Below are 24,942 nucleotides of genomic sequence, written 5' to 3'. Positions count from 1 at the left end.
GGGCAGCACCTGAATCTCCTGGGCTGCCGCTCAAATGTTCAGTTTATAAGGCACGCTGCTAGGCACCCAGCCAACATTACAACCACTGCTCGGCAGTTACCTAGCTCTGAAGGCAGCACAGAAGTAAGGGTGGCAATACCATGACTCTCCTAAAATAACCTTGTGATCCCTCTGCAATCCCCTTTTGGGTCAGGAACCGCCCCCTCTCCCCCCCCCCCCCCCCACACAATATCTGAGAAACACTGGTTTCCCCCATGAAGTCCATACAGGATAAGGTAAAGCACTCAAAGGGCCAGATTTCATGGGAGGACACCAGATTTTCTAGTCCAGGACAGGTTTCACATGGCTGTGAATCTGGTAAGGCCCAAGCCATGGTACCATAAAAAGAAGCCATGGATTCATACACATTAGTGCACTGGATAAAGTAAAGTACATGCTGTAACAAGAATGTATAGGACCTGTGGCTCTTGACTCATGCATTGTTGGGGGCACGGATCATCATAGCAGTGGTACGGCAGAGGTTCATGTTTAAGTTGGTGGGCCCCCACATATCCTGAGAGAACTGAACTAAATACAGAAAAAAAGCCCTGATCCGATCCCGTCCCATAGTTATGCGCCACCCCGCTCCTCATACGGGGCATCACTATGCAATTAACATGTATACTTGATGAGGATCTCCTCCTGAAAGAAATCTTTCCTGAACCCTCTTCTGACCTTCAAACAAACCCCACAAACTCATCACCAGACACAAGCTCCCCACGGACAAGCACATACTGGATCAAAACAGCAGCAGATCTTGATATGACAACCTTTAAAATCCTTGGGACCTACCCATGCCTATCAGAGCATGTGGCGTATCTCACCCAATGCACAGATCCCAAACCAACTAAGGGGATGAAATGAGACCATCACTACGCCCCTGAATGGGCTCATGCAGAAAAATAAGGAAACCACACCAACCATGAGTGAACACCTTACCCAGCCTTATCGTGCCAGACCTGACATCTCAGGCCTCATTCTTAAAGGAAAACTACTAAATACGTTCAAAAATAAGCCTAGGAGCTTAAATTCCTACCTTCCCAGGATTTTTATTGCCCATCACCCAATGAAGACAGTGGATTTCTGGCTCATTACAACAATCTGAACCCACTAAGACACCTTCATTCCACTTGGCCTGGATTGCTCTCTTATAACATGTTAGTCTTTAGGGTGAAACAGCTAGTCCCTCTTGCCTGTAGCTGCAGCACCCTGGGTCTGAGCACACTGCTACATGAAATCCACAACACAGAGTCTCTGAGCCCTGCTCCATGGACTTGAGCTAGGAGGGCTCCTCGGCTTTACTGATATAGTCCAAAGGAGAGGATAACCTCTACGTCTGGTACCAGCTCAGCTGCAGGAGTTGCTGGGTCAATGCCAGAAGTTGGCACAGAACTGCCTTAGGACTCCCCTCCGGATTTTCTGTCAGGGTTTACTCCCTTAGCCTTGCTCCTTCCCACGATAACCCACAAGGCAGGGGGGCATGGAGAATGTGGGTAACGATCCCACTACCTCTTGCAGCTCCCCAGCACCACGTGTCCCCAAAGCTCCCCATGGCCTGACAACCTCTTCACCTCCCCAGGACCCTCCTCCCCACCCCCTGCCTCCCATCAGCTACCATCACCCCCAGATCCCCCCCCACCCCCTTGTCCCCCATTCACTCCCATGTCCCCGCCACCTCACCACACTGCCCCCTATCAGCTCTCATCACCCCCAGGTCCCCCCTTCTCTGGCCTCTCCGCACCTGGCCACGCACTGCTGCAGCCCCACTTCTTCCAGGAAGGTGCCGATCTCACAGCCTGCCACGCCCTGGGTCCCTGCCAAAGCTACCAACTCTTCTTCTGGCTGCGGCTGCCCCCGGAGCCCCATGGAGCTGCTGCAGGACGCGCATGCAGGGATCCCAGGACTGGGCCTGAAAGCCCAGGCAATCTGAGCCGAGCGTGCCACCACCAGCCTCCGTGACTGCCACCATCTGCGCAGCCGTACCACACGCCCCCAAACCACATGCCCACCACCGACATCCCTCAGTCTCGCCCCCCCCGCCCCTCACACTCCCCCAAGCCCACTTGTGCCCCGCTGCCCACGCTGCACCCTGGGGACAGTGGGTCCCTCAACTCCAGCCAGCAGTTGGCAACACTGCCGCCATATATTTGCATATATGAAGGTGTCGAACAAAATATAAAGTTAGTCTGCTATACAAGTAGGTACACAAAGTTGAAAAACAAATGCATTTTAACTCATTAAACCTTTTATGCCTAATTACTTTGTGATTGATTTTTTAGAATAATTTTGTCAACAGATATTCATGAAAATCGTGGCTGTTCTAGACTGACTCAGTCAAGGCTGGAACAGCATTCGGAATCAATCAATCAATGTTGCGCTTTTGTCTTCTCACTGTTACCATTTCAGACGCGACACTTTGTACATTGAGTGCCTTGAAATGAGTCAATAATGAACACTCTCAGAACTATGACATCTAGAAGCTTTTTCTTCCCAGCCTTACAAATGCTTCTCAGGTTGTCATTGACATATTATTCTAATCGTTTAGAAAGGGATACCCAACATGCTATTTTTATCTGATTCTTGACTGTCAACCTAGTCAAAGAGTCATTTGTTAACATCAGTTTTTCAAAGACAAAAATTGAGTTGAATGTAGCCACCGCAACCCCCATAAAACTATAAATGTTTCCTCATGATGAAATTCACCAGTTATTTCAGTCTTTTCAAACAATTTCCAATAAAGCTTTCCTTTTAAAATCAAGAAGTTAGGTTTAGTCTCTCCCATATATTTATTTGCAGAACTTATTTTTCCTAAGACTCAGATAACTGAATGAAAGGAGGCGTGATTATACTAGCATATGTTACCTATTGCCCAAATTTCTCAAAAAATCAGACCTTTTTGGTCAGCTTACATAGTACTTTACATTAAAACACATCAATATTTACATGGCACCCGCCCATTTAAAGTTTTTTGCAATTATTTGTCTGGAAAAATTCAGAAAACATTCCACAGACAGAAAAGGAAAAATATATAAAGATATAAGTACATTACTTGCAGGAATGGTGAATGGAAAGACATACAAACAGGAGAAAAAAAAAAGTTGAGGTTTGAGAGGTGGTGAAGGACTGAAATGTGTTACAGAGGTGGTGGAATTTCCATCCCTAGACGTTTTTAATCCTTGCTTGACATAGTCCTGGCTGGGATGATTTAGTTGGGGTTGATCCTGCTTTGGGCAGGGGGCTGGACTCTATGACCTCCTGAGGTCCCTTCCAGCCCTAGGATTCTAGATCTTAGGCAAACAATTAACTAGAAACAGAGCATGAGGATTCTGGATCTTAGGCAAACAATTAACTAGAAACAGAGCAGAGTTTCTAGAGACGTAACAACACAGTACTTAAGGACGCCTACACTGGATCAGACCAGCAGTTCAGCTAACCCAGTCACATCTCTGACGGTAGCCAGAACTAGATTCATCAGAGAACTGTTCAAGGAAAGCTGTAGTGAGCAATTATGAAGCAATATGCACAGAGAGGAAGTTTCTTCCTGACCCATGCAGGCATGTGTGGGGCTAGGGAGGCAAGCAGGGCAGAACCACCTCAATAAATCTCTGGCCCCAGATCACCCCCCGAAGGGGCACAGAATTCCTCCAGCCCCTGGGCTTCCAGGGGCAGCAAGAGAGAATGAATTGCGTCAAGTTCTGCTCTTCCCACTGCAGCCCAGGAGCAGGAGGGCCCTCTTCTCACCCCAGTCCTGGGCCTGAAGGAGTTCCCTCACCTGCCTGCAGCCCTGGGAGAGGAGCTGTCTTGCTCTCCCTGCCATAGCCACAGGACTGGCATAGTTTTCTCGCCTTCCCTCTTGCTTCCCCACTCTGCCACCTCAGCAGTGCTTTGCCCCTTGCCAGCACCTCCTCCCAAAAGCAGTAAAATTTACATTCGTGCACACCCCCCCTGGAGTGGAGACATTTTGCACAGCTATATGAAGGTGTAAGAACATTATGAATACTATGACCTGGTCACTGAGCTGATGCTATTGTACACTTGCTTTCCCATATGAATGTAATGTTGTAATTTAGAGGGGGATTAAGAACAAACAGGGAAGCAGCATAGTAACAACCTCCCAGCAAACACTGGGGCTGCAGTTACAGGACAAGAGCATACTTCCCAGCACCAGGCCAAAGTGACATAGCTGTGCTACTAATGTTGGCAAAGCTCTGAAGAACAGTCAACAGGATGGACTGACTTAAATTTAAATTGCGGATTTTAACCATGATTTATATCAGCAAACACAAATCAATAATTTAAACCATGACTTCCTCCCTTATTTTGAATTGCTACTTTTAAAATATTTTCGAAAAGAAAGGGTAATACTCAATGACTGATATAAATTTCTTTTTTTTTTTGTAACTAGGTTTACTGTCTCTCATTTTTTATACACACTTATTTAAGCAATTACATGGTCTTAACATATGATTATGATTCTTATTTTTATGGAGTTAAAAAATAATTAATGGAACATTTCTTACTTGATTAGTTTTTTTACTTGTGATTTGTGTCAAGCTGCACTTGGATGAAAACTTGGAAATGAATTAAATACACAAAAAGAGTATTTAAAAATTCTTTGTTAAAATAAAAATGACCTTACATGGACTGAGAACATAAACTTTCCAAAAAATCAGAAGGGCATGGTGACCAGAAATAATCAGTTCTATATCCTAACCACAGATTATACAACTGACTATTTCTGAGGCCTGTGCCATTAAAGATTTTTGGAAACATCTGCAGTAAATCTTATCTGATCACCACTAGTTTTCAAATCACAGCTTGGAAATATAAAACAAGTTTTCATGCCTTTTCAACTCCTAAAGGATTTCTCAACTTTGAATGAGGTAGTCATTGAACTCAACTAAATGAATAAATGAAACAATAGGTTCTCTGCACCTTCAGAAGTAGCTCCTGCTGTCAAAAGCTGGTTTATGCAGTACTGTTGTAAGTGTGTCAGTTCCAGAATAATAAAGATAAACAGTGGCTGAAACAGTATCTTTCACTGGACTAAATTCCTTTGATGAGAGAGACAAGCTGTCGAACTGCACAAAGATCTTTGTGTCTTGGAAGTTTGTCCACAGGACCACCATCTCAGGGTAAGAGAAAAGATGTTTCCTCATGCACCTTGTCTGTCTAAAAAAAAAGTTTAGCACTTCAGCCAACTCTACTTCTAAGTGATTAGTCAATGACGTCCACTAGTTCAGTGGTTTGACTTTCTTTAAAATTTTGATAGCAAAACACATACTGCTTGAATTTTTTTTATTTAATTTGAACGATTAAATATGATGTCATAAGATGAGGTCTAAATATGATTGATTTGAAAATCAATTTTAAAAATCTGTTTAAAATTGATCATTTGAATGAATGCCCATTGTTTTTTAAATCCATTCTTATCAATCCTGCAATAAACGAACAATCAAAAACCCTTCTGGGGCAGAACCAGAAGTAATGGTCTGAAGTTAAAGAGGAAGAGGTGTAGGTTGGATATTAGGAAAAACTATTTCACCAGGAGGGTAGCAGATTCTCCATCCCTGGAGGCTTTTAAGTCCCGGCTTGACAAGGTCCTGGCTGAGATAACTTAGTGGGGGTAGATCCTGCTTGAAGCAGGGGGCTGGACTAGATGACCTCCTGAGGTCCCTTCCAGTCCTATGATTCTATGATTCTTGGGCTTCTGAATAATCCAAAGCTATTGGGAGACAGGATGAGAGTTCACACAGAGAATCTGAAGGATATGGTCACTGTCAGATCCCAGGAACAGGAAACCTCATGGAAAAGCAAGTGTGTGTATACACTGGTTTATTGTTTTCAGCTCAGTGTTCTCCAAAGCGTTTTGTTTTGAACAAAACGCACTGTATTCTAACAAGACAGTTTGGTTTCTGGACACCAATGTCATAGATTTGCAGGGCTTAACTAACTCAGACCTGGTTACACAGCACTGCTGCCAGGTACTGGCATGAGAGTAGGACAATCACATGATTGCAACTTTCGTCTCTTGCGTCTGACGAAGCGGGTCTTCACCCACAAAAACCAGGCTCCAAAATATCCGTTCGTCTATAAGGTGCAACAGGACTTCTTGTTATGATTGCAACCTGAGACAGGTAACTGTTAGAAGCCCAAGATGTGAGAGAGACTGCCCTCAAAGAAACCCAGAAGCAGGAGAGACGCAGTAAGCCCAGCGATGATGGCAGAGGACAGCATGTGCTCCTGCTTACAGAACCAGAGGCAATGTTGATGAGAGAAACACAGATACGTTCTGAAATAATACAGTTGTTTTAATCACACTGTGTATCACTGTCACTGACCACTTGTCTAAGGAGCATGACTGAGATGACAGACGAAACTGCATCCCACTCTTCTTGAGTCTGCGTAAGGCAGTAAGTTTTCTGCTGCTGAAAGGCAACTAGTATCCACCACAGAAAGCATCTTTTGTGGTGAGTATCTGAGCACATCACAAAGTCGTCAGCTGTGCAAACTCTGCCATGCTATGCCGTCAATAAGGCTTCACACTCTGCACCAGGGATGCTAAGACATAATTCATTTTTCCAGTTGATTTGGTCCATGGCCCCTCTGCCAAGGAGGCCAACAAAGATGCTACAGTCAACTCTTGCATGGTGACAAGTATCAGAGAGGTAGCTATGTTAGTCTGTAGTTTTGAGAACAACAAGAAGTCTTATGGCACCTTACAGACTAACAGATATTTTGGAGCATAAGCTTTTAAGCACATCTTTGCCCACAAAAGCTTATGCTCCAAAATATCTGTTAGTCTATAAGGTACCATAAGACTTCTTGTTGCTACAGTAAACTCTGTTTTAATCAGTATTCAACCAACTGGAATTCTCAACCAACAAGTACCAGGCACCATCCCCATGTCCAGGAATCCTCCTCCTCCGGGGAGCTGTGCTGCTCATAGCTGCCTCCCCAGTCCTACGCCTCTCCCACCCATTGGTCACAAAGGGAGCAGAGGACCCACTCTGAATTTAGCCACCATCGGGGAGCAGTGCGTGCCTGGCGGCCCCCGGCAATAAGACACTCAAGCTGGCAGCCCAGGATAAGGGAGCCCTGCCAAAGGGAAGTGCTGCATTACCCAGGCAGGGTGGGATGTTCAGGCTGGTGCAGGATCCTGGAGACCCCCAAGAACACCCCGAGCCTGCAACCACTGATGAGGTGAAGCCGTAGGCAGCAGTCCAGCCACTGGAGATCAGGGCGCTGACCTCCGGGGAGGGGAAGAGCCCCACCATTCGGGACAGGCTCAACAGGAGCAGACGTGGCATGGTGAGGCCCCGGCACAGGCCGCATGGGAGAAGGAGGCACCGGTGAAGAACGGCAGCCCCACAGTGCAGCTGGCAGTGGGAGGAGCTGCTGCACGGGCTGAGCTGCAAGCGGCAGGAGCCGCCAGCCCACCACGAGGCAGAGAAGGTAGAGCCAAGGAAGGAGACCACCGCGCTGCATCAGGAGCAAGACAAGAGTCCCCTGCAGGCAGGCAGCCACATCAGGGACTGGTTGAAAACACCCTTCCACCATTCATCATATTTGACCAGCTGGCGCTCCCTGTCCCGGGGCTGCCAGATATGTAATTGTGGTTATTGTATTTGTCAGGTAGACAGGTGTCCTCTGGAACAAGGACTGAAATAACAAGTCGAGCAACTACAACAGCAGTTTTTGAGTTTACCTATAGAGCTGGATTTGAACTGGTGACCTAGATATCATAAAATCATAGAACACTAGGACCGGAAGGGGCCTCGAGAGGCCATCGAGTCCAGTCCCCTGCCCCGACGGCAGGACCGACCACTATCTACACCATCCCTGATAGACATCTATCTAATCTGTGCTTAAATATCTCCAGCGAGGGAGATTCCACAACCTCCCTTGGCAACTTATTCCAGTACTTGACCACCCTGACAGTTAGGAACTTTTTCCTAATGTCCAACCTAAACTTCCCTTGCTACAGCTTAAGTCCATTGCCTCTTGTTCTCTCCTCAGAGGCCAAGAAGAACAAGTTTTCTCCCTCCTCCTTATGACACCCTTTAAGGTATCTGAAAACCGCTATCATGTCCCCCCTCAATCTTCTCTTTTCCAAGCTAAACAAGCCCAATTCTTTCAGCCTTTCTTCATAAATCATGTTCTCCAGACCTTTTATCATTCTAGTCGCTCTTCTCTGGACCTTCTCTAATTTCTCCACATCTTTCTTGAATTGGGGTGCCCAGAACTGGACACAATATTCCAGCTGAGGCCTAACCAGCGCAGAGTAGAGCGGTAGAATGATTTCTCGTGTCTTGTTCACAAAACACCTGCTAATGCATCCCAGAATTCATGTTTGCTTTTTTTGCAACAGCATCACACTGTTGACTCATATTTAACTTGTGATCTACTAGAACCCCTAGATCCCTTCCTGCTGTACTCCTTCCTAGACAGTCTTCTCCCATTCTGTATGTGTGAAACAGATTATTCCTTCCTAAGTGCAACACCTTACATTTATCTTTATTAAACTTCATCCTGTTTACTTCAGACCATTTCTCCAATTTATCTAGATCATTCTGAATTATGACCCTATCCTCCAAGGTAGTTGCAACCCCTCCCAGCTTGGTATCATCTGCAAACTTAATAAGCGTACTTTCTATGCCAATATCCAAATCATTAATGAAGATATTGAACAGAACTGGTCCCAAAACAGACCCCTGTGGAACCCCACTTGTTATGCTTTTCCAGCAGGATTGAGCACCATTAACAACTACTCTCTGGGTACAATTAGCCAGCCAGTTATGCACCCACATATAAAAGTTCCTATGGCCCACAACCGATCTCTGGAGACATCCAATGCCTCCCAAGACTGCTTTGTTTCAATACGGCACTCAGGGAATAAAGAGAAAAGCCACAAGAATAAATCCAAGCAATAGAGGCATCAAAATTTGTTTAAAAGAGAGAAAAGTATATTTGACAGCTGTTCATATCAGAAAATCCTCTTCAAGTCATGGGAGAGAGGGAAGGTGTGAGCAAATCAGAGCGTATCAAATCCTCAGTGTGTGTACCGGATAAGAGAGTTACCATATTTATCATTATAGGCCACATCCACATTTTTATTTACACACACACACTCTCTCTCTCTCTCCCCCTCCCTCCCTCCCTCTACCTGTATGAGACTAAGGATGTCATATAGACCACAGCTGTGTGTTGACTGGGCAGTAGCTTAAGAACCACTGGGATAAACACTCTCAAATCTGTAAAACAAACCATTCTTCTGGCTATATAACTTATTAGCTAGATACAAAGGCTGACATTTTAAATTGTCAAAACTTGAACAGCCTACAGCAAAGCACTTAAGTTTTCAACCCTGCAATTAATTAATGCATGCAAATTCATGAACCAACACAAAGCCCCACTGACTTCAAGTGCTTCAAGGAACAGAATCAAGATCTGTGTGGCCTGTTTTTTGAAAAGATAAGTACTCTCAATTCCTACTGATGTCTGAGTTACAAATGCTCACTAGCTCCGAGAGAGAGAGTTAGGCTACTTATACAGGCATCTAAAAATGGATATAGGAGTTTCAATTGATGGCATCCAAGCCTGAAAATTTTGGACATGCAGAAATGATCTACCCAAAACACAGACATGATTGAAACTTATACCCATTAAATCCAGATAAGACAGAAAAAAATGCCAATAGGTAAAATTAAAGATTTTAAAGTTTTGTTGAAACTATACAGAACAATATTCTACCTTCTTTTTCCCAGAAATTTCTACCGTAGTTGAACACTACAGAAAGATTAAGTTGGGCTAGCTAAAGGAAAGACAGGTATTGGGTTACATTAATTTAAATAAAAATACAGAAAGGAAACAAAAAGGTTTGTTTTAATTTCTCAGTTTCACATAAATCCATTCAATGAGAAGTAATTTTTTATACATCAAAAAGCCAGTTTCACTGAAGAGACAATAGTGAAATTCCTCAAAGGGATAGTTCCTGAAAGAATGCCATTCTTGACATTCCAAAACAGATACAATTCCAGAGATCAAACAAACTAACTTCAATGTCAAGCTGTTCTACTGTTTTCAAACTTGGTACTCTATTGCAGAAGCATAAGTCTGCCAGTGCAGAGTGGCTTGCAAGATCAGGGCCATAGAATTTAGAGACGGAAGAGACCACAGGCTCTCAAGCTTTTTCACAACATGAACCGTTCATTGTAAATGGACCATTTTTAAAAGAGATTGTCTCATGGATACCACATCCCAGCTGCGTCTATACTATGAGATAAAATCCATATATAATAAATTTAAATACTTAATCTCGATATTATGAAATCAAATAAAGTGTCCACAAAGTTTCTTGAAATTCAACCCACCTTTTCTCCTTGTCCCTATTGCCCTGTGCAGGTTTGACAGCGTGAGCGCTGCATTTTGGGTACCTATCCCACAGAGCCTTAGCCCCAGTTGCTTGTGTGTGTTTCATGTTGGAATCCCAGAATTCCAAGCACAATCCCAGAATGCACTGCATCACTAACTGCTCGAAAAAAGAACAGAGATTGTGCCATTTCCTGCTGCAGCATTCCAGCTCAAGCATGGATCCATGAACGCTCCAACTCATCACAGATCGTTGTGGCAACCACAGCAGCTGTTGTGCAATTTGTCCTTCAATTCCAAAGCTCAATGATGCTTAGCTATCCTACTGGTGGTGCTGACGATGATGATGGCGAAGATGCGGTGTTTTGGAACAGCAACTATGCCAACTGAGGTCCAAGAATGCAGAGCTGGTAGCTGCTATGACTGCATTGCTGACAGTGGAGCAGCGGTTTTAGACTTGAGAGACCAGCACACAGGGATTTTGGATCATTCTGGAGTCCTGGGACAACCAACAGTGGGTGCAGAACTTTCAGATGCCCAAGTCCACCGTTAGGGAACTTTGTGATGCGCTGGCGCCTGCCCTGAATAATAGCAACACCAAAATGAGGCAGGCTTTAACCATACAGAAGCGAGTAGCAATTGCAGTGTGGAAGTTTGCAAGCCCTGACAGTTACCAGTCAATGACAAACCAGTTCAGGGTGGGCAGATATACAGCAGGATCCATGGTAATGGAGGTGGCCCATGCAATCTGTCAGCCTCTCCTCAGGAAGACAGCGACCCTGGGAAATGTACAGGCCATAGTGGATGGCTTTGCTGCTCAGCACTTTTCTAGCTGCAGCTGGGCAATAGAAGACACGCACATCCCCACCCTGGCCCCGTGTAGCCAGACAAAATCTCCCCACTACAGACCAGCTTTTGCCTCTCCTCTAAGGTGCCTCAGAGCACACAGGGCACTGAACAGCAGTTAAACAGCACAGTCTTTGATGCCTTCCTAAAGGGGCCCAGATGTGCTGGCTCATCGTGACCCTGAGAAACAGAAAACACAGGTAGAGGGCTCGCAGGCTAACTGTTACCGAAGGGCCTCAGGAAATCACCCCAGCTGGCATTGATGGATTTGATGCACCCACACAGCCATCCCAGAAGAGAAATATCCGCCCTTGTAAAAGAATGTCCTGTACTCCCAAATTGCTTATCTCCTGTCTTACAAGTGCAAATTAAGTAAGAACTGCCCATGTAAAAACTGGCGTCACAAAAGACAGACCAGTGCAATCTGACACCATAGATAAGAAAGAGAATACGTCAACCAGGGGGTATAAAGATGGGCCCAGCAGCACTCTGACTCTGAGCGCATTCCCACCAACTACCTGCTGGTCGGGTCAGGTGATTGCCTCCCGAGGTCTGCAACTGGGGGACGCCCAACCTCGCATTCGTCTTTCCACCGAATTGAGTGACCAACCCTCGCTTGGCTACGCTGGTATCAAGAGACGCAAGGAGGATAAGATATACCCATATTAAGGTCTCCTTTTGGTGCGCACAGTTAAAGAATTAGAGCTCTATAGATAGATGCTGTTGCATTAAGACGTCGTGGTATTGAATTGTAATGTAACCTGTTAACACCTGTACTCTGCTAGCATAAAGAAGTAGACAATAGCCTTTTGTAACCGCATGCTTATAACTGTAGCTTAATAAACTTGTAACTAGTTAAGATCTAAGCCTGACTGCTGTTACTCTCTGTCACTGCAACACAGCCGGCACAATAAAAAACTTTAACCGTTTGGTTACCACTGCCTGGCCATAGGCGAGAGTGCTAGGAGCTCCCTGCTCTAGCAGTAAAAGACTCGGATGGTAACAAGTGCATAGTTGGTACCTCACCGCACATTACCCGGCCACCAGCTAACACCCCGGCCCACATGGCATCAGAGTATATTAATTGAAAGGGGTACTTTTCCATGGTCAAGCAGCGATTGGTAGATCACAAAGGTTGTTTTACCAATGTCACCATTGGCTGATCAGGGAGGGTTCATGACACGCGCACGTTCCAAAATTTGGGACTATACCAAAAGTTCCTGGATGAGACTTTCTTCCCTGATTGAAAAATCAAGATTGGCAATGTGAAGATGCCGATTGTTATATTGTGCAACCCTACTTATCCTGTGCTTCCCTGCCTGATGAAACCCTACACAGGAGCCCTGGACCACAGCGAGGAAAGCTTTAATCACACACTGAGCAGGTGCAGAATGGCGGTGGAATGAGCCTTTGGACGTCTGAAAGTGAGGTTCAGGTGTTTATTGACCCATTTGGACACTTCTGAAGCTAATGTCCCCCTTGTTATTACAGCATGTGCTATTTTGCACAACATATGTGAATCAAGGCAGAAGACTTTCTCGTCTACCTGGAATTCTGAAGTGGAGGCAATAGGCAGGACTTACTCAGAGCAATCTACACTGCCATCCACTAGTAGCCACGCTCAGGCCGCAGCAATAACGGACACTTTATAAAACAGCTTTATGATTGATCTGTAACGCACATGGTACCTTTGGACGTCTCTGCCATAATGCCAATAAATCAACTGTGCTTTAATGAATGAATGCTCTTTTTTGGTGGGAGTGGGTTAAGTTGCAGTAAATAGAATGTGATGCACCATGGAGGGTCCTGGTGTGGAGGGGAATGGTGTTGGAGGGGCCCACCATAGAGGGGACCAGTTCCAGGTCTACGGTGAAAACCTCCAGGCTATCCAGAACAACTTCTTCTGTCCCCTGCTCATTGCTGCTTTCCTCTTCTCTGTTGTCCTCTTCCTCTGGACCATGCTCCTCCGGGCTCAACCCAAAATCCATACCAAGGCCTTCACAAGTGTCGTAATTGAGTCTGGACTCAGTGGTGGAGTCAGTCCTCATAAGCATGTGGAGCTATTGATAAGAGTGGCAGGTCTGAGGAGCCACCCCAACCTCTGGTTGGCTTCCCGGACTTTTTGATGGCCTCACAGAGTTCTTTAACCTTCACCAGGCACTGCATAGTCCCCGGGAGTAACCACAGGCTGCTATGTCGTGTGCCATCTGATCACAGATGGACGCATTTCTCTTCGCCACCTGAAGTCTCTTTGCCCCAGCTGGTCTCCCCAAACGGCAATGGGATCCAAGCTGGGGCTCTCTTGCGAGTCTGTGAAGTGTTAGTCAGATCACTACCCTGAGTGCTCATGATTGCAATAGAGGGCTACTGATAATTGCCCATTGAGTTGCACCTCATTGGTAGCAAAGGGATTTTTTCATAACAGATGCCCCTTTTATTTGCAGGGCTGGGCAGCTAACTTCCAATTCAAATTCAATCCAAACTTCACAGGCTTACTTTGACCTTCTTCCTGCACACCTGACAGCAGTGCACAATGAAGCAGCCATACTTGGAGGGTCACCACATACCTTTGTGGGATAAATATGGGACACTTCTGGAGGCTAACCAATTCAAATTAAGGACATGGTGCTTCCACACTTGCCTAGATTTGAGATCTTAAATTAGAAACATACGCTATATCCGTCCTGTAATATCTGTAATTGGCATTATGGCTCAAAAAATCAAGTTGACAATACTACATGTGAAGCCAGTCACATTTTAATATCGAGCTAAAGCCTTGATTCGAATTTCTCATAGTGTAGATGCAGCCCCAGTTTGCAAACTATGAAGACCATGTCCCTGATCCTTCAGAATCGTGTAACATCCCTGTCTCAATTGCAGTGACTGCCCACTACAGCTCTGCAGTGGCCCTTTTTCCACATATTTGCAGATGTTTTCTTGCAATATAGCAGCTGGAAAGGAGGAAACCAGCACAATGTTAACTTATAGGTTTCCACAGACTACATCTTGAGAATTTCTGTAACAGATTATGCAGTCCACCTATCACTAGTACTGGAATGATTTCTGCAGTGCATTTTCTAGCGCTAATCCCAACTTGCTGTTAGAATTGCTAAACATAGTGGTTTCCCTTGGATTCTATTAAGCATAAGTGACCTTAAAACTGGTGGAAATAATCTAGCTATTTAATATGTTTTCACTTCTCAGCCAATATATAAATATAAATAATTTATCCCCTCCAGTAATACCCCATCACTATTGCACATCTGTCATTGCATCAGAGGATAGATAATCTACAAAACTATATTAATGAACAAGATGTACACAGTACAAAATAATTAAGATATAGATGGGGAGGTCATCTAGTCCAGTCCCATGCCCTCCTGGCAGGACCAAGCAGCATCCCTGACATCTATTTGCCCCAATCCCTAAATGGCCTCTGCAAGGATTGAACTCAGAACTGGGGGTTTAGTGGGCTAATACACTGAGCTATCCATCTCCCACAAATTTGTTATGTAATTATCTGTAATACTTACCATTATCTGAAAATTATGTGATAATTCACCATTCTAATATCTAGAGCCTCCACTATCATTAGTGGGGCTTTTATCTTCACACCAGCCCCAAGAGGCAGGAAAGTAATTATTCCCATGTTACAGACAAGTAAGTGAGGACGAAGTTATATAAAATCATTGATGCGTCCAAGATCACAAAGTATCTGTAGTGAAGTTAGAAACTGAACCTGAGAGCATCTTGCCTACCATTAAGATTCTCACATTCCAGAGGTACATTAAACAGCAGGACCTCAGTCCCAGGATACAAAGTTAGAGCCTACACATCTGAACTCAAAACAATGTCAGCCCCTTCCAGGCTTGAAGAGTTTGAAAAAATAATGTTGTGATATGAACTCTTAACCCAGACAGGGCCTAAGAGAGGCTCCAGTGTTATTTACGACTCAGAAAGGAATGCGGCAATCGTCTGAGGTCCTGAAATCAGAGGAAACGTCTTGAAGTCAATGATTCTATAAATAACTGTGTAAAACCTGTTCCCCTGAATACTGGGTACAGATGCTGTCATGTACCAATAAGGAAACATACTAAACCTCCCCTGGCTAGTCTTACAGCATAAAATGGAAAATACCTTGCAAATAAAAGGAAAACAAAGATAGCCCATCTCTTTTATATGGCTCTGACCAGCACGCCTAGGGCGTGCACAAGAACCAAGGAACTGTCATGAAAATAGTTTGAAAAGTAGCAAAAAAAATCCAGCTGCTTACAAAGGGTGGAGAGTTTAGCAAACAAGGAAAACAAATAGGAACATAGGAATTTTAAAATAGGAAAAAATTATAAAAAATTATAAAAACCAGGAATTTTAAAATAGGAAAAAAAGGAAAATAAAAGGAAAACAAAGATAGCCCATCTCTTTTATATGGCTCTGACCAGCACGCCTAGGGCGTACACAAGAACCAAGGAACTGTCATGAAAATAGTTTGAAGAGCAGCAAAAAAAAAATCCAGCTGCTTACAAAGGGTGGAGAGTTTAGCAAAGCAGCAGCTGGAAGTATAATCATCTTCATTCACTCTTCATATCACCTCTGCATAAGCATAAAAGAAATGTGGGACAGCCAAAATATTCTAACTCCACACCCCCAAAAACTGAAAAATAGCTCTTCCTTAACACTAAATTCCCAGCATGTTCCATTGCCCAGCACCCTCCTCTCAACACGTTTCTGTGATTTGCTTCAGAATTTGCCACACCCTGGAGTGCTGAGTGTTTTAAACTAGAAAAACAAATATAACAAAACTCTACTCCACAGCATCCAGACCTTTATGAAGTGCCTTCCACATTGGGTACTAGACAGAAAAAGATCATTACCATCCCCAGGTAATATTCGAGGGTTGCAACCTGCACTCACTTCAGTGAAGTCAAGAGCAGCTGTGGCAGCTCTAAAGCTTCTCTCTCTCCCTAACAGATGCTGATCCAGTAAAGGATAGAACTTGCCTATGGTGGCTCTCCTCATTTCAATAGGCCAGGCCTTGGCCTTGGCAGGAAGCTCCCCGAGCTCAGGCTGGCAGGGCAGTGACAAAGTGGCTGGGCTCAGTCTCTTACCTGATCGTTCCAGTGGTGCAGCTGGCTGTAGCGCACCTTGCAGAAGAGGAAACCTTCCAGGTACAGGGAGTACAGCTGAAAATACACCCAAAGGGCATCAGCTCCATTCCCAAGGAGCCTCCCCACACAGCTCCCAGCCCACCTCTGCTCCCAGCACTCCCGCCCCCCATCGTGGCTTCCCACCTGTCCCATCCCACCAAAACATTTTTGTCCCCCCACCCCCCAACAGCTCTGCTCCCTGAACCGACATCGCCCAGCTCCCTCCCTGCATAGCACTCCCACCCCCTTCTCCCGCCTCCCCTCCCCCCACAGCACTCCCACCCCCTTCTCCCGCCTCCCCTCCCCCCACAGCACTCCCACCCGCTTCTCCCGCCTCCCCCCACAGCACTCCCACCCCTCCCTCCTTTTCCCCGACTCCCTTCCTCCGCCCGCAGCCCCTGCCCCGCACAGCCACACGCTCCTCCCGCCCGCGTTACTCCACCACGTAGCGGCTCCCGAACGTCTGTCGCAGCCGCTCTGAGACCGGGATGGTGAAATGCAGCTTCATGGTGCGGTGCTGGACGGGACGGGACAGGACAAGACAGAGCAGTCAGCCGCGCGCGGCAGGAGCATATCTCTTCCCACGTGACTGAGAGGGCGGGGCAGGCTCCTCCCGGGGGCGGGGCTCACCTGGCAGGTGAGGGGAGCGGGTAGTGGCTTAGTCCCGCCCCCTCTCCTGCCGCGTGGGACGGCTGCGGCCCGTGGGCTTCGCTTCGTTCCCCAGCGCGCCAGACCGGGCCCCTCCCTGCTTGGCTGCGCGCTGGTAACAGGCCCCCGAGCACGTGAGTATCTGTCCCCTTCTGCAGCTTCCGGCCCGGCCCCCGCCTGTCTCCGGCCGCCCTGGGACTGGGCTCAGGCTGCGCAACCAGGCGCCGAGACAGTTTAGTGCAACTCAGAATCCTGCTGCCCACGGGCCTAGCTCAACCCCACCCCCGGACACGCGCGGCCCGGTTAACCCCCCCCCCCCCCCCGCCGGCTAATCCCCCACGCATACGCCCATCTCACCACCCCTGCCCCAGTTCAGCACCCCCCCCGCCCCGCTGGCTAATCCCTTCCACGTGCAGCTCCAGCTCACCCCCCACCCCGCTGGCTAATCACTCCTGCCCGGGTACAACTTCCCCCACGCGCGGCTCCAGTTCAGCCCCTCCCCCGCTGGCTAATTCCCCCACGTGCAGCTCCAGCTAACCACTCCTGCCCCAGTTCAATGCCCCCCCCCCCCGCAGGCTAATCCCCCCCACGTGCAGCTCCTGCTCACCACCCCTTCCCCAGTTCATTCCCTCCCCACCAGGTAATCCCCCCCACGTGCAGCTCTGGCTCACCACCCCTGCCCCAATTCAACTACCCCCCCCTCGCCGGCTAATCCCCCCGTGCACAGTTCCGTCTCACCACCCCTGCCTGGTTACAACCCCCGCACGCGTGGGTCCAGTTCAACTCCCCGCCCCACTGGCTAATCCCTGCCACATGCAGCTCTGGCTCACCACCCCTGCCCCAGTGCAACCTGCCACTGCCTAGTGCACCACCCCCTAGAATCCTAGGGCTGGAAGGGATCTCAGGAGGTCATCTAGTCTAGTCCCCTGCTTCAAGCAGGATCAGCCCCCACTATGTCATCCCAGCCAGGACCTTGTCAAGCCGGGATTTAAAAACTTTTAGGGATTGAGATTCTACCACCTTTCTAGGCAACGCATTCCAGTGCTTCACCACCCTCCTGGTGAAGTAGGTTTTCCTAATATCCAACCTACTCCTCTCCTTCTAGCATAATCCCTGTCCCCACCCCGGCACAAGTGGCTCCAGCTCAATTCCACCACCCTCCTGCAGCCCTAACCTACCGCAGTCTTAACCCTGCCCCCCGCCCCCAACTCCCAGTGCACCATGTGGCTCAGCCCTCCCCAGTTGTCCCCTTCCCCAACCCTATGACTTACGGTTCAAAAGGAGCTCCAGGTGCTCCAGCTGGTTCCCCGGCTGCAGAACATGCATTCCTCTGGGGAAAAAAAGCCACCCTGACCTACGTGAAATTTCAAATACATGAGGGTGCATGGGAACGCAACTCTTGCATAACTCAAGGGACTACTGATGCAGCTTTTGTAGAAATGGAACTGACAGGCGGGAATTCAAGTAGAAAGAACAGAGTCAAATTTTGTACAAGTCGAACTTCTCTAATCTGGCACCCGTGGGACTTGACCAATGCCGGACAAGAGAATTTGCCAGACCACAGAAGGTTATATTGTCTAGCATATTACCAACACTTCCACTGCTTACTGGGCTCTTAGAAGACATTTAGGGGTAAATTACAGCTAAATAACGGCACAGAATACTGAGAGCCAGGACTGGTGGCTGGAAACAAACTTTATGTCACCACAGAAAACTTGGCCACACCCATGATAAGTGGTCATCCTGCTAACTAAAATTATGCCAGATGATGGAGTTTGCTGAACGGGAGTTCTGGATTAGAGGGGTTCAACCTATAATATATTTTAATCATTCAGTTTGTTTCATCTTCATCTTCAGGTGTATAACGTGCAAAGTCTGAAGTACCCAAGCAGTTACAATATTACCTAAGCAAGTCGCTGTGCAGCTCTGCGGGACAACGGCTTGTCATTCAGCGCCTGCTCTCCCACTACCTAAACCTCTGTAAGTTGACCATGGCTCCATGCTGTTTGGGGTTTGTTTTACTGCATCACTACAATGGGGCACTGAGATCATCCAGAGAATTATAGAATCATAGGGCTGGAGGGGACCTCAAGAGGTCATTGAGTCCAGACCCTGCTTCCAGAAAGATCAACCCCAACTAAGTCATCCCAGCCAAGACTTTGTGAAACTGGGACTTAAAAACCTCTAGGGGTGGAGATTCTACCGCCTCTCTAGGCAACGCATTCCAGTGCTTCACCACCCTCCTGGTGAAGTAGTTTTTCCTAATATCTAATCTACTCCTCTCCTTCTGTAACTTCAGACCATTGCTCCTTGTTCTTCTGTCTGTCACCACTGAAAACAGTTTCTCTCCATCTTCTTTAGAGTTCCCTTTCAGGAAGTTGAAGGCTGCTATTAAATCACCCCTCAGTCTTCTCTTCTGTAAAGTAACAAGTCCAAATCCCTCAGCCTCTCCTTTTAGGTCTTATGCTCCAGCCCCTTAATCATTTTTCTTGCCCTCTGCTGAACCTGCTGCAGCACATCCACATCCTTTTAATACTGGGGGGCCCAAAACTGGACACAATATTCCAGATGTGGCCTCACCAGTGCCAAATAGAGGGGAACAGCCACCTCTCTAGATCTGCTTGAAATGGTCCTCGTAGAGCACCCTAATATGCTGTTAGCCTTCTTGGCTACAAGAGCACACTGTTTACTTATATCCAGCCTTTTATCCACCATAACCCCTAGGTCCCTTTCTGCTGTACTGCTCCTTAGCCAGTCGGTCCCCAGCCTATAACAATGCTTGGGATTCTTCCGTCCCAAGTGCAGGACTCTACACTTCTCTTTGTTGAACTGCTTCAGATTTCTTTTGGCCCAATCCTGCAATTTATCCAGGTCACTCTGGATCCTGTCTCTACCCTCCAACATATCTAACTCTTCTCTTAGCTTGGTGTCATCCACAAACTTCCCAAGGCACAATCCAGTCCCTCATTCAGGTCGTTAATAAAGAAGTTGAACAACACTGGCCCCAGAATCGAGCCTTGGGGCACTCCGCTTGAAATCTACTGCCATCAGGATATTGAGCTATTGACCACTACCTGTTGGGCCAACTGTCAAGCCAGGTTTGTATTCATCTTATAGTCCATGTATCCAATTCATACCCCATTAACTTATGGGCAAGAGTGTTGTGGGAGACTGTATCAAAAGCTTTGCTGAAGTCAAGGCATGTCACATCCACTGACTTCCCCATGTCCACAGAACCTGTTACCTCATCATAGAGGCTAATCAGATTGGTCAGGCACAACTTGCCCTTGATGAATCCATGTTGACTACTTTTGATCACTTTCCCCTCTTCCAAGTGCTCCAGAATGGAGTCCTTGAGGATCCCCTCCGTTATTTTCCCAGGGACTGAGGTAAGGCTCACTGGTCTATAATTCCTTGGATTGTCTTTTTAATCATGGGCACTACATTTGCCTTTCTCCAGTCATCTGGGATCTCTCCCAATCTCCAAGAGTCTTTAAAGATAATGGCCAAAGACTTGACGATGATATCTGCCGATTCCCTCACTATCCTGGGTGCATTAAATCCAGACCCATGGATGTGTGTACATCTAGTTTTTCTAAGTAGCTCAAAACTCGTTTCTTCCCCACTGAGGGCTGCCCTCCACCTTCCCATACTGCATTGTCTAGCACCTTAGTGTGGGAGCTGTCCTTGTCTGTGAAGACTGAGGCAAAAAAACCATTGAGTATTTCAGCTTCTCTTTCATCATCTGTCACTAGGTTACCTCTCTCATCCAGTAACAGCCCCACACCTTCCCTGATAACCCTCTTATTGTTAACATGCCTGTAAAAACCCTTCTTGTTACCCTTCACATCCCTTGCCAGCTGCAGTTCCAATTGTGCTTTCGCTTTCCTGATTACTGCCTGGCATTTTCCAGCCATATATTTATACTCCTCCTTAGTCACTGTCCATGTTTTCATTTCCTATACGCATGCTTTGTGAGTTTAAGGTGACTGAGGATTTCCCCGTTAAGCCAACCTGGTTGCCTACCATGTTTGCATTTTTTACTGTGCAGCAGGATGGCTTGTTCCTATGCCTTCAGTAAGACTTCTTTAAAATATTGCCAGTTCTCCTGAACTCTCTTCACCTTCATCTTCATTTCCCAAGGGGTCCTGCCCATCAGTTCTCTCAGGGAGTTGAAGTTTGCTTCTTTGAAATCAAGGGTCTGTATTTTACTGCTCACCTTTTGTCAGGATCCTAATATCTACCATCTCATGGTCACTGCAGCCCAGGTTGCCACCCACTTCTATTTCTCCTACTAGTTCTTTCCTGTCTGTGAGCAGCAGGTCAAGGTGTGTGTGGCCCCGGTCAGCTCCAGGTGAGTGTAAACAAATGCATAAATAGGTTGCCACAAGGAGATGTACATTGCTCTAAGTACACTGTAGTCCAGGATGTAGGCTCCCCATCCCAGGTCTTTTTTGGGCTGGGAGCCACTAACCCATAAAAAAAATCTGTCCAGGGTCACAGAAATGAGAGAGGAGAAAGGAAGAAAACCACCTCACTGATGAAGCACCCAAATGATTTGACTATGGGGTATCTGGGCAGGAGGGAGGGTGCAAGAGTAGGCTGGGAGGCCACATCTGGAGTATTATGTCCAGTTCTGGGCCCCCATCCCATATAGAAAGTATGTGTATGTATTGCAGAGGGCAACGAAAATGATTAGGGGGCTGGAGCACATGACCTGTGTGGCGAGGCTGAGGGATTTGGGCTTATTTAGTTTACAGAGAAGAGTGAGGGGCGATTTGATAGCAGCCTTCAACTTCCTGAAGGGGAGCTCTAAAGAGGATGGAGACTGTTCTCAGTGGTGACAGACAGCAGAACAAGGAGCAATGGTCTGTAGTCACAGAGGCGTTGGTTGGATACGAGGAAAAACTATTTCACCGGGAGGGTGGTGAAGCCCTGGAATGTGTTACCTAGAGAGGTGGTTGAATTTCTATCCCTAGAGGTTTTTAAGTAGTGGCTTGATAAAGTCCTGGCTGGGCTGATTTAGTTACGGGTTGATCCTGCTTTGGGCAGGGGGCTGGACTAGATGATCTCCTAAGGCCCCTTTCAGCCCGAGGATTCTATGGGAATTGGGGTGTCTGGGTGGGAGGGAGGGTGCAGAAGTGGTTGGGAGTGGGTGATCTGGGTGGAGTGTTGAAGATGAGAAGAGATGTTTCTGAGATGGCAGAACAGCAATATAGGATGAAATGCAATGAGGTGAGGATAGCAGCCAGAAGGGATAAGGAGAAATGGTTAGAGGAGCAATGTGAAGATATTGAGAGGTATTACAGCGAATGTAAGACCAGGGACGTGTATAAGACAATTAGGAATATTAATAGGAAATGGCAGCCGAAGCACATGGCAATCAAAGATGAGAATGAAGAAGTGCTAATGAACAGGGAGAAGATTGTGCAGCGATGGACGAGATATTGCACTGATCTATACCAAGCACAGTTGGACCCGAGTGTCTCAGAGCTACTGATTGAAGAATTGAAAGAGATGTCTCCCCCAAGCATCGAGAGTGAGACCGATGTTTCAACGGAGGAAGTAGAAAAAGCAGTGAAATGACTAAAGCACAGCAAGAGCCCTGGAAATAAGATCATGGGAGAGATGATCAAATATGGCGGAGAAAGCATGATTCAGGAAATACACTGTCTATGTAATAAAGCATGGAAAGAAGGGAAGGCACCTAAGGAATGGACAAGATCTGTGCTTGTGACAGTACCACAGAAAGGAGGTACATTGGAGTGCAAGAACTACAGAACGATTGCCCTAACGTGTCATCTAGGCGAGGCGCTGATGATGATACTGACTGAGAGATTAAGATCGCAGATAGAAGAACATATAGCAGACGAGCAAGCACGGTTCAGAAGAGATAGAAGTACCATACAGCAGATATTGGCACTAAGACGGATCGCGGAGAAAGCTCGATGAAAGAACAAAAATGTATACGCTTGCTTCATCAATTTGCACAAGGCGTTTGACAGTATAGATCAGAAAGTGACTTGGGAGGTGTTGGAGTCATACGGAGTGGATAGCAGACTAATACGGTGGTTGAAAGATATCGGTGATAATGCAGAGGCAGCGGTGAGAACATGCAGGGAGTTGGGAAGTTGGTTTAAAACAAGTAGACGTACGAGACAAGGAGATTCAATATCGCCAAGTGTCTTCATCGCACATCTGGAGAGAGCGATGGACAAGATCAAGGAAGAGGTAGAAGGGATATCTGTGCACAGGAAAAGAATTGACAACTTGAGGTCATGGATGATATAGTTATCATTGAGGAAGATGAGAAGCTAGCGAAAATGGTGCGGATATTAAACAAAGAAGGGAAGTGGTACAAACTGATTATGTACTCGATAAAACAAAAATAATGGTATTTGGAGATAAGGAAATAGGAAGGAAGATCAGTGTGGATGGTATTCAACTAGAATATGTAGAGAAGTTCACATATCTGGGAAGCAACATAACATATGAGCTAGAATGCAAGAAGGAAATAGCAACTAGAATAGTGAAAGCGGGAGCGAGTTTGAAGGTGATGGATAAGATCTGGAAGAGCAAAGCAATTAGCTTAGGAACGAAGCTGGGCATCTTGAAAATGTGTGTATTCAGCAGCATGTTGTACGGATGTGAGACATGGGTGATAATGGAAGATTCAAAAAGGAGAATATTGGCGTTCGAAAGGAGTTGTTACAGAAAGATTCTGAGAATAGGATGGATGCAGAAGGTCACCAATGAGGAATTATACAGGAAAATACAGCCGAAAGAGAACCTACTGCAGAAGGTTATAAAACGAAAGGTACAACTATTTGGACATACTTGCAGAATGAACGACAAATGAAAAATCAAGACTGTCGTATTTGGCATAATGGATGGTTCAAATAGCAGAAGCAGACCCAACAGAGAATGGACAGATGATGTAATAGATTGGTGAGGAGCTAGTCTACAGAAACTAAGCCACTCTGCAGTGGACAGGGAAAGGTGGAAGGAAATAGCGAGAGAGGCATCAGACACCACAGGGTGCTGAGCCCACGGTTATTGATGATGATGATCTGGGTGGGAGGGTTGTAGGGGGATTCAGGAGGTGGGTGTGGGGTCTGGACACGGCAGGGTGGACAGTTTGGGGTGCTGGGTCTTTGAGGGATCAAGGTGGAGGTGAGGGGTCAAGGAGGGATGGTGCAAGAAGGGGGTGGGAGTGGGAGTCTGGATGGGAGAAGGGAGCAGGAGCTGTCTGGGGGCATGGGGTTTGGGTGACGGGGTGCACTTACCTTTACAGCACCACTGGATGCACTTAGCTCTGTGTTCCCTCCCCCTGCTCCTAGGCACCCCCTTCCGCTGCTCTGATTGGCTGGAATTCCAGCCAATCAAAGCAGCACTAGGATGCTTTTGCATAGGCTGCCCAATTGGCTGCTATTCCCCCGCTCCTTTTTCCCTGGTGGGAGAACAGCAGTGACTGGAAGCAGAGTCCAGAGCTGCTTCCTACTCTCAGGCCCTCAGCCCCCAACAGAGCCCATGGCCTGGATCCAGACCGTGGCTTACCTGATCCAGCCTGCGGTGCTTGGGGCGCCTCACCCTCCACCCACTGCAGGCTGGATTCTAGGGGGTGGAGCCCTGAGCCTCAGGATCCAGTTCCAGACAAGCTGCAGTCTGGATTTGGACTGTGGGGCGGGGATTCCCCACCCCTAACTTAGAGTCTCCCCATGGTGCAGGTGTTCTGAAGGGCTGTAGAGTTGAAGCAGCAGTACTGTGAGAAGCCCTTTAAATCTGGGCCCAATTGTGAGATCCAATTTAACCTCCCCTTTGGATTAGTGTTTCCGTTGATGTTATGTGCTCAACTTGTGTGGGAGGCCTTCTCTGCACTACATAGTTTTATCGA

The 24,942-nt window shown here is 46.8% G+C and overlaps 1 protein-coding gene across 6 annotated transcripts in view; it reads right to left on the bottom strand.

Moving 5' to 3' along the window:
- The window catches only part of SNX31 (sorting nexin 31), a 91,073-nt gene extending 73,916 nt beyond the window's left edge, over positions 1 to 17,157 (bottom strand). For 2 of the 6 annotated variants that reach the window (XM_074986847.1, XM_074986850.1), the window contains exons 1-2: positions 16,843 to 17,157; positions 16,362 to 16,436 (exon numbers count right to left, since the gene is read on the bottom strand). In XM_074986847.1, coding sequence (XP_074842948.1) covers positions 16,362 to 16,436; positions 16,843 to 16,908 — 141 coding nt within the window. In that variant the 5' untranslated portion in view covers positions 16,909 to 17,157. Of the gene's footprint in view, positions 1 to 16,361; positions 16,437 to 16,837 lie in introns of all 6 variants that reach the window. The other 4 variants (XM_074986846.1, XM_074986849.1, XM_074986848.1 and 1 more) reach the window with 4 other exon arrangements.
- Between the last annotated feature and the right edge of the window lie 7,785 nt (positions 17,158 to 24,942).

The sequence above is a fragment of the Carettochelys insculpta genome, chromosome 2 (assembly GCF_033958435.1).
Source record: "Carettochelys insculpta isolate YL-2023 chromosome 2, ASM3395843v1, whole genome shotgun sequence".
Classification (NCBI taxonomy): domain Eukaryota; kingdom Metazoa; phylum Chordata; order Testudines; family Carettochelyidae; genus Carettochelys; species Carettochelys insculpta.
This window is presented reverse-complemented; position numbering and strand designations above follow the sequence as displayed.